Here is a 16,017-nt window from a genome sequence, read left to right as displayed (position 1 = left end):
AAACCAGAAAAGATGGATGAATAGAAAGATAATACCAATTTAAAATGATTTAAAGTACTTAGCACAAAGTAAATAAATATTTTTGTTATAATTGCGTTTTTGTGGATTTTTTTTTCTTCAGAGTCCAAATCCAAATCCTTCTCTGATCCGTTTCTCAGCGCAGCTGTAAAGATGCCGTGGTGTTAAATGGAGTTGTTGTTTGTGGGTCTACATTCTTGTTTGCCTTGGACATAAGTTGACAGGCAGCCGCAGGGAGAGTGTGGCCTGATGGGTAATATGTAAATGAAGCCAGCTGTTCCCTCCCTGACAGACTCCTTATGATGTTCTCTAGGTTCTGCTGGAAGTGTGAAAATATTTCATCGCCCTTTTTCTCCTCTGCCGCGCGTTCTTCTCCTTTATTTCCTCAGAGTAAATATTCCTTCGGTCTAATTTTACAAACGCCCTCTCTCTGCACATTTTACCATTATTCCCTGTGCGCCTGCTTCGCCATCCGTCTGTAGTAATGAACGCAACAACAGCAGAAGATCTTTTTTTTTTCCGTCTTCTCAAGTTTGGAGTAAACAGTGAAAAGGCTGAGGACGATCATGGAGCAGCCGTGTTTTAATTTGTCTCATTTTCATTTATTACTGAACTTAAGGTAAAATGCTAATATTCCTACAAGGGTTTTTTTTCTCCTTCTTCTTCTTCCCTCACTTTCAGCTCTCCTCTCATGTCACATGAAAGAGTTCTCAGTGGCGTCATAAAATATATATTTACATTTATCTGTCTGCACTTCTTCGCTCTCTTTCTTCTCGTGATTTCTGAGATTTTTTTTTTCTTTTCCTCCTCTGAAGAGGACGCGGCAGTTTTCATCACTAACGAGTGTTTCCTCTGGGACGCCACAGGGACGCGCAGTAAAGTGAGCAAAATACACGAGCCTGAATTATTAAACACATTGATTATGTAATTTTACTTCACCTCACATTAAACAAGCTGTTTTTGCCAACACAAACATAAATAGTGACTCTGAAATTGTACGCTCAGCAAATACTTCAAATAGATTTTATGTTTACTGTAAGTGAACATACAGTAACAACGACAATACTTTAATATGAAGTACGTTCTTCTGTCAATCTGCAAAAAAGAGCAATTTAAATGAATGAATAAATTATTATCTCTGATTCTTGTTCATTTACGTCAAATTACTGGACAAAAAAAATGTTGTCATATTTAGAAAAAAATAATCACAATTAATCACGTTTGGTCAAATTAAAATAAAAAAAAAATCAGTTTGAAAGCCCTAGTTATTGAAAACTGAAGTAAAAAATCCTTTTTAATTTTTGACTCGGTGGCGCCCTCTGTTCTTAATAATTACAGCGCAGCAACACGTGTAGATCTAGAACTGTCCTGCACGTGGCTGGTAAATTACCCAGCACGCGCTTGGAGAAAATGAAAAGAACCAGTAGCCGACGCCCAGGCTGGTGTCGGACCACCAGCACCGACCCCTCGGTGGAGAGTATCTCCTGCTCCGGAGCCAAACACCCCCGTAGTCAGAGCAGCAGGTCAATAACTCCCCCTGTCTGGGGCCGTAACAGTGTTTATAGGAGTGATTTAAGTCGAGCCTCGGGCTCAAGAGCCAAACAATTAGCTTAAAGAGGCGGTGGAGGAGAGCTGCTCGACAACTGTTTACACGGCTCAGGTTTATTTTAAAAAGTAGCACAAACGGCTGAGAATAACCCTGTCATTAACACCGGCTGCTTTCTGGAGCACGACTCAATGTCTACGAGCGAATTCATTATTATATTTGAGAGGTAAAAAGCTTCCAAACTATGAGAGCGTATGAAGTGTTTTTATATCACCAGGATTAGGTCAAAGGTCATGCATATGCTAAGAAGTATGTCAGACAACAATGTTTGGAAGGACCTAAAGCCGGGGTCTCAAATTCAAATGAGGTCCAGGGGGAGTTGGGGGGTGGGGGGGGTCATTGGCCGACCAAATCTAAAAATCTAGAATAATCTACTACTGTAAGATACTAATCAGTATCTAGAAAAACTATGATAGAATATAGATATTTTAATTTTTTTCTTTTTTTGTCGACCAAAAAGATCTACTAAAATTATCATTATTTACAGAAATTCAGATGCGAATTCAGAAGCGAGAACTGCAGTTTAAAGTCTTTTACCCCAAACCTGTGGTACGCAGACCATCAGTGGTACACTAAGGCACTGCAGGGGGAACAGGGATTGGTTTTTTTGTTGTTGTAAAAAAATTATTAGAGATTAAATCAGTTGTCATTTTTCGTTTTATATGACAACTGTAGACGTTAAATGATTTAAAAACTTCAAAATGTCCCTGACTGCAGCAGACTGATGCTGTGATACTGACTTCACCCAGTCAGTACACCTGCTCCTGGTCTTCACTGACACTGACACTTCTTTGATTCATAGTTGGCTGCCTGTGCTTGATGTTGTACATTAAAATGCTAATGAGCCGTTGCGATCATCTGGAACCTTCCAGGGAAGCTGATCGCTGCGTCCCCATATGTCTCAGCAACCTGGGTACGAGCGATTAACAAAACCAATTTGGACCAAAGTTGGTTCACGTCCCTGAACTGTCACAGAGAAGTGGAAGACGGAGGTAAGTCGCTCACTTAACACCAACAAACACTCGAGGTGTTTGTTGGTGTTAAGTGAGGTGTCAAAAACATCAAAACGTCAATATGGATGTATATATTTATACATATATATTTTTTTTTAACTAAACCTGGAACCTTCTTCTGCATGTGCTTGACCTTTGACCCCCTATGCACTACTGTATCCTAAACCACCATGGCCACAACTACATGGGTTCGAGACAGTGTCACCAAGTCACTCAGCTGCTGCATCTAAGTAAATAAATCCAGAGGAAAATAATAGATCTGAGATGAATAGATGATGAATGTTTCAGTGAAAAACTTCAGGTTCTGTCTCCTCCAGCGTTTTTACCAATTTGTTCGTTCTTTAGGCTTTTATGTGGGGAAAATGTATGACAAGTACAAAAAGTTCAAAATCAGATTCTATTAGATTTCATTCTATCATAAATGAGTCCTAGTACTTTTTGACTCCAGGTTAATCCCACAGTGATATCTGGTCTCTGCCACCAGGGGGTAATAACCAGAGCGGAGAATAAAGAATCTAAACACCGGTACACATGAAGCCAATCACTCTGTCTGCGTGAGCTCCCTCATTTCGCTCGGCTGCTCCACCACAGGGGTCGCCACAGCGGCTCGTCTGCCTCCGTCTCACTGGTTTGTTTGTGCGGACGCTGTTGTCCCAACATAACCTGATCAGAGAGAGCCTTCTGAAGGCAGGGACGACACGGAGGCAGGATTTTTCATGCAAAAAAAAGGGCATAAATGAAGGCTTTCTCTGGGAGCGGGATTGATTTGGTCGGTGTCGGCCTCACGGTGATTACTGACTGCAGGTCTTAGTCCGCCCTGCTTCTTATTTACCGCTACATTAGCTGTGAACAGCTGCGTGCACCTCTACACGCGGCTGATGAAAGCGCGGCTGTGCGCCATCAAATCGCTGTGAAATTACATCACCTCTACACTTTGAACTACATGTAAATGAAAGCTGTCACAGTGCTCCAGAAAATGTCACCTGCCGCCGCCGCCATGTTTACTTTCCTGCAGCCTCGCTGCTGGGAGACTCAGAAATACACTTGTAAATGCTCTTGACTGGAGTGCTGTTCAGCCAGAGTGGGAAGCAATGGAAACTCCACATAATCGAATGAGCGTAAAAGCAGAGAGAGTGACTTGACCTTGTGAGGTAAGTGTTTGACAAACTTTACTTTTTTGTTGTTGTTTTATTTTGACAATAATGTTTTTGATTATTTTAATTATTAATATTCCATTTAAAAAAAACATTAAGTCACATATTTCTTGATATGAATGGCTCTATTTCATAAACTGTACAACAGTGATCATCAACTGGCGGCTCGCAGGCCAATCCTAATCCACTGAACTGTCTAATCCGGCCCAACTCATTTGTTTTCAGATCAGTTTGATGAGAATAATTAATTTATCATTAACACTAACAAAGACTTTGTTGTTATTTAACGCCACCTGGAGGAGTGTTTTTTATTTTTAAGAAGTCAATCTGACAAATCCTGTTAGATGTTGTGTCTGTTTTTAAATTATACATTGTTGTTTTTAAAGTGCTGACGAACAGAATATACATTGTTGTTTTTAAAGTGCTGACAAACAGAAAACAGGTGTGTGTGTGAGTGTGTATGTGTCCAAAGGTAGATTTAAGGCAAGTGTAAATGTTGCAAAAAGATCAATAACGATATCTCTTTCTATCACCCTCGCTCTCCCTCTCTCTCTCTCGCATACACACTCATTTACACACACACGCCTGTGCAACACACTCTAATCAATAATTCTATAATGCTAAAAGAAAGCTTCCACAGCAGTTAAAAGACTTATAGCTCAAAGCCAAACACAGGAGCTAACGCGCTAACACGAGCGTCGCACATCCAGGAACTCGCAGTTCCCTGAAGCAGCAGTTACTGTGAGTCAAACATGAAGTATTTAATACACGGTCACTGCACCAGAACTAATCTGCCGGGAGATCCAATCAATCATGTTAATCTACTGTACAACAGTTTCTTATTGGTTCTCACTAAAGCGATACTTGGTTGGTATTTAAACACAACACTGTACGGTACGGTGGTTCACGTGTTCGCTAACCTGGAGGTTAAACATGTAAACGTTAAAAACATCAGTGAATAAACAACAAGCTGTTTATTCTCCTGTCTGTGATTGGCTGCGTCACGTGTTTGATCACATGGTTTGCTGCTGTTTGCTGTTTACGTAAAAAATAAATAAATAAATAAAAGAAACATCTTTAGCTTAGCATCCTTTAGCTAGCCTTGTTGAGGTGCTGTCCCACAGTGACCGCAGCCAAAAACCATAACTTTTTCTTTTGCCACTCCACAACTTTCAAGGATCTGACCTGCGATAGTCGATATAATGATTCAATTTGTTTGTTTTTTTTCCAAATAGTTGGTTATTTAAGAATGAGAAAAAATGATTTATACTAGCAATATACAGTATTTATCAAAAACACATTTTTGTAAAATATCTGAGGTATTTAAAAAAAAAAAAAAGTTTTTCCTTTGCTGCTGTTCCTACTAAAAAAAAAAAAAAATTTTAACCAAAACAAATCCAACAATAATACAATGCTAAAATAAGTCAATGATTTTTTTTTTCTTATCTTTTCTCTCACCCTTAAATAAACAACAGTGGGGGAAAAAAAAAAAAACTTTAACAGAAGACGGACAGAACAGAGCACTCCAGGACGAGTGGGTGAAACAAAGTGGGAGGAAACACTCGCTCCACCAGTAGTAAAGTAGATTTTAATTCCCTCTCTCCCTCTGCTGCATTCTCTTCTTCTCTGGTGCCATATGTTCAAACCTTCATCCCAGGCTCATTTGGATTGGTGTATACACACACACACACACACACACACACACACACACTGACACCCTCTATGAGAGCACAGGAACAGCTGGCTTGCTCGATGTGGTTGACTACTCACCCGTCAACTAGTTTGACATAGCGGTTGCTTACCCCCTCACGACATCATTGAGCTCTGTGTGTTTTTGCTTTTTAAAAAGTTTAAAAAGGACAGGGCCACAGAGAGAGAAAAGGGCAGTGTGTGTGTGTGGGGGGGGGCAGGTTGTCAGGGGTGAGTCGGGAAGTGTGAGTGAGTGAGTGAGTAATGGTGTGATGTTAATTTGCTGTAACAGTTGTGGAGCAGCGTGACTCAACACCGTCACACACCGACTGGACAGAACACCAGAGAAATGAGTGAGAAGGAAAACATCAACAATCACTTCAACCACTACGTCAGAATGTGTGCGCGTGAACCTTCACCCCCCCCCCCTACCCCCCCACCTGCCAAAACCAAAACTGAATAATGGCTGGTGAGAAGCAAAGTGTTTCCTGAAGTAAAACTAGTGAAGGTCAGACAGTTTCCACACGTCTTTGTTAGATGTTGAATCACATTACGTTTCAGTGCAAAAAAATATGTAATTTTAACCTAAACTGTTTGAAAACCTGCAACAAAAAAAAAGATCTGCCTGGTGGAATAATTCCAGCTCTGTCTTTACTTTTCACTGAATTGATAGAACATTTGAAGGAAAACTGGATTTTTTTTCCCTTAAACAAAGTAAAGACACGGGATGAGACTGGAATTCTCTGAGAGTTTGTGTTTAGACTGACATGGAAAATGACGCAGTAGATCATCAATAAAGATTTTGGTTTTGTCTCAGAACTTTTTGACTTGATTCCCTGGGTCATAAAGTTCTGATGTTTGTACCATATGTATCAGAACTGTAGTACAAACCAAACCCTGATTTACTGCATCAATATTCTCAGCATCTAACTTGTAGTCAGTAGTACAGTGATGTAGTACAGTGATGTAGTACAGTGATGTAGTACAGTACTGTTATAAGAGTGTGACGGTGGCCCAGTGGGCGTCTCTTACCTCCCCCGTGTGACTCAGAGTCAGTTTCGGCAGTTTGCTCTTCACATTTCCAGGGTTTCCTCCGTACGCCTGGTTGGTGTTGAAGCCCTCCGTGGCCACTAGAGGGGGTTTGAGCTGGGGTGAGTCACTGGGCGCCTGGTCCTGACCGTCCATCGGTCGAACGTATGCCGTCGGCTTCTGCTGCACTGCCACCGGTTTCCCCGACAGGCTACCGGGTGGGAAGGTGGGAGTGGTGAGTCCAGATGTGGGAGTGGTGAGACCAGGAGTGGGCGTGGTTACGACAGACGTTGACGCCAAGGGTGACGACGATGTCGAGAAGTGAGAGCGCGTATCGTTTTCGAACGGCGAGGATTTGAAATGCCCGCCGTTGTCGGCATTGTTGGAAGACTTGAAGTGGGCGCCATCTGTGGACAAACGAGGAACAAACAAAAAAAAGTAAATAATCATGTTGTAAAGCTAGCTTTGACCTTTCAGTCTTTTACTATTGTTAAAGTAAAAGGTGTAGATTTATAAATTCTCATTCAACTAAAGTCTAGTAACAACAAACATCGGTTTTCATATAAGCAGATGATATACTGTGATAAATGTGAGTTAAATTAATGCATAGAGGAATTAATTAACTGCCATTAATTACTATCAAGATTAATCCACAGCTACCCTGTGATTAATCAGATTAGATTTTTGAAATTTTTTAAGTTTTAACATTTTACTGACATAATGGGAAGACAAAGAAAGAGTCAGTGTAAATGAATAACAGTAAAAAAAAGTAAAAATCAATATTAGTGGCATAACATTTGTTTACTGTTTACCTGGTAGAGGAAGGGTTTTAGAAGTGTGGGAGGAGTGTCTTCTAGAGGAAGAAGAGGAGGAGGAGGACGACGAAGAGGAAGAAGGGCTCGAATCTCCTTTTAGACCAAGTTCATCTTTCAGTGAACTGAACAGTTCTTCGTGCCTCTGAATCTGCTCCTCCTCCAGCAGGGACATCTTTCCTCTCCCACCGTTGGCCCCCGCAGCAGCCTGACCCTGAGAGCTCTGGCCGAGACCCAGGACCAGGCTGGCTCCCTGGGAAGTCTGTCCGTGCGCTGCCTTTGACCAGTCCATGGAACCCGCCGTCTTCCTGGACGTGTGATGTGAGGCCGCTGATGCTGATGTGCTGGACGATAAGGCCGTCAGAGCCGGAGGTTGCATGGAGGTGGCGGTTGAAGAAGTCGCATTTCCCAAACGCTTATCTCCACTTGTGTCTGCTCCCCCTCCTCCCCCTCCTCCTCCGCCTCCTCCACCTGTTACTTCTCTCAAGGTTTCACTGAAAAGCTGGGAGTCCACGGTGGGCCTCTCTGAAGTCGACGTGGTCGGAGTTTGAAGGTTGTTGTTGGCACTGCTGCTTTTGGGGATTCCCACCAAGTGTGACCAGTCCATGGAACCCGCTGTCTTCCTGGACGTGTGATGTGAGGCCGCTGATGCTGATGTGCTGGACGATAAGGCCGTCAGAGCCGGAGGTTGCATGGAGGTGGCGGTTGAAGAAGTCGCATTTCCCAAACGCTTATCTCCACTTGTGTCTGCTCCCCCTCCTCCTCCTCCACCTGTTACTTCTCTCAAGGTTTCACTGAAAAGCTGGGAGTCCACGGTGGGCCTCTCTGAAGTCGACGTGGTCGGAGTTTGAAGGTTGTTGTTGGCACTGCTGCTTTTGGGGATTCCCACCAAGTGGCTCTGGTTGGAGTGGCTGGTCAACAGGTCCTTCATCTCTTCATAGGAGCCCAGTGTGTTCTGGACACGACTGGCCAAGGCATCACCTTTATTAGTCTGGAGCGTGAAGGAGGAGAACAAAGGAGGGGGAAGGACGGGGGAGACAGAAGAGTCCATTAATTACAACTTCATTTCTGCACATTTAATGGAAAGCCCTCTTCATTCGTCTGAAGAGGAGCAGAGAGAGAGAGAGAGAGACGGACGAACGAACGGACTGACTGACCGCAGCACAGACATCGGTATTGGGTGATTAATTAAACACGTCCTGCGCTCTGGAGGCTTCAGTCCAGGAAGGAAGAGTAAAATTAATGGAGCAGGAATCATGGCGGGCCTGACCCACGCTCTCACACTCAGACCTCAGGGCAGCTCTGACTGAAGTGGAACGACTTCAGCCGCTGCAGAACACTGCTGAGATTTTAGTCAAAAATATTTCAGGAAGGGGTTGTTGGTGCGAATCCCTGAGGGATTCTTCGATTATAAATCTGTGTGATAGGAATTTGTGAAAGGACAAAAACAGGAGTGGAACCAGAGGTTGGATCTAGGAATTTGTGAAAGGACAAAAACAGGGGTGGAACCAGAGGTTGGACCAAAACGAAGCAAAATAAAATACACTTTCTTCCTGTTCTCTTTATACACTGTATATATATTACTCCTGTGTATGTGTATTGTATATGCACATATATGTTATATATTCTAAATACTGAAGGTTAAATAACCTGAGGCTACAATACTGTCAAAGTAATAATTATCAAAGTAGATGCAAATAAAAGTTAAAATAAAAATGTATAAAAATAATAATTTATAAATAGAAAGTAGAGTAGTTACAAATATAGTTGTTGTGTATATATAAATAAATATATAGTGTATAGTATACTAGTACAAATAGTCGATTCATGTAAAAATATATGTGTATAATTAAGCAGTTGACAGAAACATATACTGTGTGTAGTACAATGTAGTAGTCGCTGTCACATATTAACAACTGAAGATCAGATGAAACAAGTTTTCTGGCGTTAAATTTACAGAAAGTTTAACTTTTGGAACTGATTTACCGGTCATTTCAATAAACAAATAAAAATGTCGGGAAGAAATCCCTGAGTCAGCAGCTCTGAGAGATTATACACAGTGTACAGTACTCCTCGGAGTGCAGAAGTATTCATCTGAGCAGAAAGTACACATCTGAGCCTGGAGAAAGTTTTGTTGGATGGGAGACTTTGGTTATAAATCAAAACAATGAACAAAATTCATCTGAAAAAGTCAGTGAATCAACGAAGGTGGAGGGAAAAAAAAAGTTCCAGAAGGAAGATAGGAAACAAGAATATTAACCAAGAAACTGCATCGACACCAACTGCTGAGCACAGGAGCCAAAATATTACTGTTAATTTTATTATAATTACTGGTATTATTGGTAATAATAATATAATATTAATAATAAAAATACTACTAATAATATAATGTTCCTACAACAGAATCCATTGACCAATCACTGTAATGTTAGGCGTGTTCCTCCTCCTCTACCCCCCTTCATATACATTACGTCCAGAACATTTGTGGGAGATAATGGAGGTTGTGTTTCACTCAGATTTACCGACCAAATCCCCGGGATAATCTAGTGGCTGGAGCATTACTTGAACATTATCTCCTAAGCACAGTTTTTAACAACTCCCAGAATCAATGACCAGGAGAGGCTCTTAAATTTGCACTTCATGTGCTTTAACAGCTCTCACCACTAATACGCTGCAACAAGCACAATCCAGCGGCGGGCAGCAGAAATGTTTGATTACAATACACTCTCAGGTAGCTGGATTTTTTTTTTTTTTTTTTTTTTTTTGCTTGACGTTGGAAATTTTTTAACCGATTTTCTTTTTTATTTTTTTTTGTTTTGCTTGACGTTGGAAATTTTTAACCGATTTTCATTTTTTAAATTTATTTAATAATTAAATCTCTTAGCACTCCGTGTTATTCATAATTTTTCTACATTAGCTGTGCAAAAATTATCAAAAAAAAACAACCTTAAATGGTAGAAAAATTGAACAGCTCGCATGATTAAGCTTGGTTTACTAATTATAGTAGATTCATGGGAGAGGAAGGAAAATACAATCAAGTGCTAACATGAAATGCAATTAATGTCCATGCACACACACACACACACACACACACAGCACAGCACAGTGAGCCAAAGTTGGCTGTGAATAAATTCTCTATCAATCTCCTCTCCATCTCAGACTCATGAATAAAAGATTTGTGGCTGAAGAGGAACAGAAAACACATTTACTGAGAGGCAGAATGGAAAACAGAGGAGCGCTGGAGGAAAACCTACGGTACACGTGTCTACAGCCACATGTGTGTTTTATGTGTATATGTGTGTGTATATGTGTGTGTGTGTGAATAGATCATGCCAAATAGCTGCTAACGGCGTAACAGTCTTTAACAGGATTAGACCAGGGATTAGCTAATAGCTGACGGAGAAATGAGTGCTGTAGAGTTGGACACAAAGACGGACACAGTACAGTACAGGACAGTACAGTACAGTACAGTACAGTACAGGACAGTACAGTACAGATGTACACAGAAACAGAGATGCTGATTGAGGAAATAATATATTTTTTAAAGGAGTTAATTCTCTATATTTCCCCCAATTTTGTGTTTAATGATTTGATTTTCTTAAAACACAAAAAATAAACCAATGCAATATATTCTAACACAGTGTTTCTTAACCATGGGATCATGACACCAAATTGGGTCGCCAGGAATTCTAATAGGGTCCACTTGATATCCAGCAATTGATTTAAAAAAATGGATTGATTTTAAAAATTGCAAATAAACACATTTTTTTAAAGTAATGATTATCATTTTTAAAATAAAAAAACACATTGACATTGGTCACTGCTTCATCTCTTCTTTAGTTTAAAAGTCCTTGGCCTGAGTATTATTTCATGTCAGGCTCTTCAGTCAGATGTGGGATTTATTTGGATTTACGAGTAAGTATTTTTAGTGTTTTCTTTTATAATTCTTACTTTTTTATCAACCTGTGAATTCTTTCTGTGAAAAGTCTTAAACCAATAAACTCTCTCACTCTCATATGTGGTCCAACAAACTGCCCCCTGGTGGTAAAGCACATCTGAAAAGTCCCGACTCGACCTGAACTCTCTTAATTAGTGGCAAAGAATGGATGAGATTCATCTTTAGAATGACTTTTATCTGCTGCCTCGGTTTCTGTGAAGGCGTTCGGTTCCCTGGCATTTGTACACAGCAGCATCAGCATCAGCATCAGCAGCATCAGCAGTGAAACACATTCTGCCAAGTCTGTCCCAAGGTCAACACACTTGGCTCATAACCGCCTGTATAAGTGTCTGCCGGTCACAAATGAGAGTTAACAAACCAAAATCAATTTTATACACCAGGGCCGTGGACTCCATGCTTCACTGATTCACTTTCAGCTACGGCGGAAACAAAGTGACGGCACCGCCGGCGTCTGGGAGCAGGGCAGACGAGGAACAGATGACGGCGTAAACAGTCTCGGGGGGGAGCAGATGAGGGGGGTACTACAGTACAGTGGACAGTGGTGATATATGAGCTGTCGTTTGGACCATAAGACACCAACAACACGTGAACAAGGCTGAGAAATAATGGAGGGCAAGAAAAACATAACAAAGTTATTTTGTTAAGGTTAATAACTTGATATGACTATTTAAAACAGCGGTCCCAGAGCAAGGATCAGTCAGCTGGTATGAGCCGGTACTGCGTTGGAGGATCATAACATTTCTGAGTCTGAACAACCTGTTGTTTTGACACATTGACAGATTATTTTTGAATGAAAAAAGTAAAGGGATTTGACTGGATTATTTTTGAAAGAAAATGAGTTAAACTGAAGTAATTTTTTTTCTCTGTGTCCCACTGTGGCCCGCTACCACATGACGTGCGGACCAGCAGTGGTCCTCAGACCGGGGGTTGAGAACCGGTACTTTACATCAAGACAGTTTTCAGTTTAGAAGATTTACTACTCAAACGCGTCATGAAATCTTTTTAAAAAATTGCATGACTTATTAGATTTACTCCTGAGCTCAAAAACAAAATAAATCCTGCCGTCGACCAGATCAAATCCCTGTCAAAATCAGGTTATATATCCTGATATAATAAGGTGTCCAAGATGTCGGCGCTCTTACTTTGTAGGGTTCACCGAACAGGTTGAAACCAGTGGAGAACAGATCTTCATCCTGCTGGACCTCCTGATTCCTCCTCTCCCACTCACGCCTCTTCAAGACGCTGCGCTCCGACTCAAGATGACTGAAAAGACAAAGACAAAAACAGAAGCTGGTTAGCATCTCCTTCTGCAGCCGTCACGTAGCTGAGACCAAAGGATCGGTGTTTTTTAGATTTTTTTCGCTGAGACCAAAGGATCGGTGTTTTTTAAAAAAATTTTTTACCAACTACTTTTTCTCCTTTTTTTTTTTACCTCTTCCTGGGGTTAGATTAAAAAACAGAGTCAAAACTTGCAGCTGAAATAAATCAACTGATAAGATCAGCAGGTGGAAGGAAGAACACGAAAACCATTAACAAGAAAAACTACAGTTTGTAGTTTTTACAAAATGTTAGGAAATAAATATCTATTATTGAAACTGAGCTGTTCCAAGAACAAAAAAATCTCTTAGACTGTGAAGTTTTTAAAATTACTAACAGAAACCCAACCAAGTTTTTTATGTCTGGTTTCACATAGTGATACAATGATTTAGTTTTTTTAGTAGCAATAAAAAAAACAAAAACATAATAAATATATTTTGTAATTTTCTTCACATTCAAACATGGGGAATGAATTCCCGTCGACCATTAAATTCACTGAATCTGAAGTCGCAGATCAGACACATGAAAAGGTCGTCCAGAGTTTAATGAATAAATCATCATCTCCAACATTACCCAGAGTTCAGGTTCAAATGGATAATGATGGAACATCTGCCAATATTTTCAATTATAAATGGATGATTTTTTTTTTCACCAGGGTAAGAACCGTGGAACCAGAACTCCTCACGACGACAGCGTTTTTCTTTGTGACACTCTGAACCCGCTCCATCAATTCAGCGCTGTAAAGGGCAGGTGCATTTAAAGTGAGGTCTAAAAGTCCGCGGATACTTTCAAGCAGAAGAAAGGTCTCAGACTTTTGAACCTGTCACGGCTTCATCGGACGGTTCCCAGTAAAATCTGCTTTTAATCTTCCAACACTCCCACGCTTCGGTTTTGAACCGTGGCGTGCTGCTAGTTGTGTTTTGCTCCAGGGTCTGATTTGAGATTGGCTCTTTTGGCATTTAAAGTGTTGGACAGCTGATGTTTAACAGCGATAGGAAAGGTTGAGAGCAACGGGAACTTATCTGCAGGGAGCAGAGCGGGCGGTGAACCCAGGGTTTTTGGAAAACCTCCTACACAGAAGTGTAGTTTTGATGAAATTAAAAAAAAGAAAAGAAAAGAACTTTACTGGACACGTACCAATACTGCTCTACTTCTAGCCAACTGTAAACGTAGTACAAATAATGTGTATTCATGTTTGAATACTACATGCTGTAGCAGTGTTCCAGGTCTTCATAGGACCAGTAGTCCTTATGGAGACCAGAACCTGGTATGTACCCGTTTAGTTAGGGTTACGGTGTGAATTGCATGATGGGTAAAGTCTGGGCATGGACTGGTAATTGTTAGAGTCAGGGATGACGTTATGGTTCAGTTGCTTGAATTGCATGATGGGTAAAGTCTGGGCGTTGACTGGTAATTGTTAGAGTCATGGTAAGTTATGGTTCAGTTATCCAGATAAACAGGATCAATAAACAATCACGAAAAAGAAAGGCTACATTAGTCCACGTGTGTATGTGTGTGTGTCAGGGCTTTAGCTATACTAGTGGGGACAGTATTATGGTTTTGGGGACACTCTGTCCCTGTGAGGACCTTCACACTTTGAGGCTCAAGATTCAGTTTGGAATTAGGATTAGGATTAGGATTAGGCATATCATTGTTCTATACAACTCTTTCATGTCTGATACCAATACTGCAACTTTGAGTGTGCTCATACCATAAGTCAATAACGTCCCTGTTTATGGCAAATACAGTATGTCTATGTGAAAGTTACAAGAAACAGTATGTGTGTGTGTGTTCGTACACTGAGATGTTATTGTTTGCTGGTTGACTTGTGCATTGTACGTTGGTGCAGAGCTGTCACTGACAAACGTAAACACACACACGGTGCTGCAGTCCCATGTGACAGATCACTGTCTCCGTCACATAATACATTCACACGCAGGGAATCAGGTCAGACAAGGTAATTAACACATCCAGGATTTATCTCCCACCGTGCGTCGGGGACGGCAGAACAGGACCCGTCACGCTGCTCAGCCCGTCCTTTCACACTTCACTGAACCCTTTCATTTTTAACAGGTGCCGGGACCACAGCCGCGGTGACACGGGCCAGTAAGAAACTTTACAGCTACCTGCTCCGACACGGTGTTACACAGGAACTGAACCCTGACCCGCTGCGGTGCAGGGTGGAGTCCAGGGCTGTTAACCCCCCGGTCGTAACTTCAACGCCCTCTGTGTGGGTCTGTGACAGTGGCAGAATTTACAGACGCCCTAGGGGGCAAAAAAAAAAAAAAAATCAGTCTGAGGTTTGAGTTTTATCTCTGTTTTATTGCCCCTTTTTCTTAGTCAGCTTTTTGTGATGTGGCCCTGATACGGAGACGGCAGCTGAGTCTGGGAGTTTGTCTGCTCGGCCGATGATATGATGTCAAAAAAATGTGGAAAATAACACAGAAAAATATAAATGACGGACAGACGGACGCACAGATGGACGGATTGGTGTGGATTAATGGCAGCACTGATATCAGCAGTGGGCAAACTGTGGCTGTTGATATTTTCTGTGAATGAAAATGTAGCAGTGGTACTTTCCACCTCCCTGCTCCTCTCATTTGTGTGTGTGTGAGAGTGTGTGTGTGTGTTTAGTTATCAGGGGAGCACAGTATAGCTCTGCTGAGATTAAATTCCCAGAGCTTACTCTGGCTATCAGCATACTTCAGCACACACATGCGCCGACGTCTGTACTCTAACACTCTCTCACACACACTTTTTTTTTTTAATTTTTCTACTTTTCCTGCAGTGTTTTCTCCATCATTATCTTTTGCTCCACAACAACCACTGCCGCACTCTCCTTTAGCAGGGCATTCAACCTGCAACTTCAAGCGATAAAAGAACGAACGAATGAACCTGCAACTCCAGCAGGCGCGACCTGCAGGATTAATCAGAGGTTTTACTACAGGAAGAACATTACTGCCGCAGCTGTGCCTCTGACAGATTCACCTTTACGCCACAATTTATAACATCTAATGATCAAGTACATACGAGATGCAGTAGAATTGCAGGTATTTGCCTTTATTTATTGCACCTGTTCGTCCCGTATATCGTTAGAAGTCTGTAAATTTCCCTCTTGTTAAAATGCAAATCTGTCTGCGGTCGAGTCGCGGCTGACGGTGAAGCCGGACGACGGACAGAAACCACGGTGTTAAGGTTTCCGTGTTTTGTCGTCAATGGGAAATAAAACGTCCTGTAGGTGTCACCAAAACACTCTCTGAGGTTCAGTCACTTCCACCAGAGAGTGTGTGTGTGGGATCATGGGAATTACTGTCAGAACTGTTTAAAGCAAATACTTATTTGGAACTCATTTAAAGACTTTTTTTTTTCTTTTTGTAAGTTAAGATGTGAGACTTAAGCGATGAGTGACTGCAGAGAAGAA

The 16,017-nt window shown here is 41.4% G+C and overlaps 1 protein-coding gene across 1 annotated transcript in view; it reads right to left on the bottom strand.

The window, feature by feature from the left end:
• Positions 1-16,017, bottom strand: part of aff2 (AF4/FMR2 family, member 2) — a 102,253-nt gene that overhangs the window by 57,688 nt on the left and 28,548 nt on the right. Inside the window, exons 2-5 of the mRNA XM_025063367.1 lie at positions 12,422-12,542; positions 8,093-8,312; positions 7,322-7,792; positions 6,513-6,916 (exon numbers count right to left, since the gene is read on the bottom strand). Coding sequence (XP_024919135.1) covers positions 6,513-6,916; positions 7,322-7,792; positions 8,093-8,312; positions 12,422-12,542 — 1,216 coding nt within the window. The remainder of the gene's footprint in view (positions 1-6,512; positions 6,917-7,321; positions 7,793-8,092; positions 8,313-12,421; positions 12,543-16,017) is intronic.

Source organism: Cynoglossus semilaevis, chromosome 15 (assembly GCF_000523025.1).
Source record: "Cynoglossus semilaevis isolate Cse_v1.0 chromosome 15, Cse_v1.0, whole genome shotgun sequence".
NCBI lineage: Eukaryota > Metazoa > Chordata > Actinopteri > Pleuronectiformes > Cynoglossidae > Cynoglossus > Cynoglossus semilaevis.
This window is presented reverse-complemented; position numbering and strand designations above follow the sequence as displayed.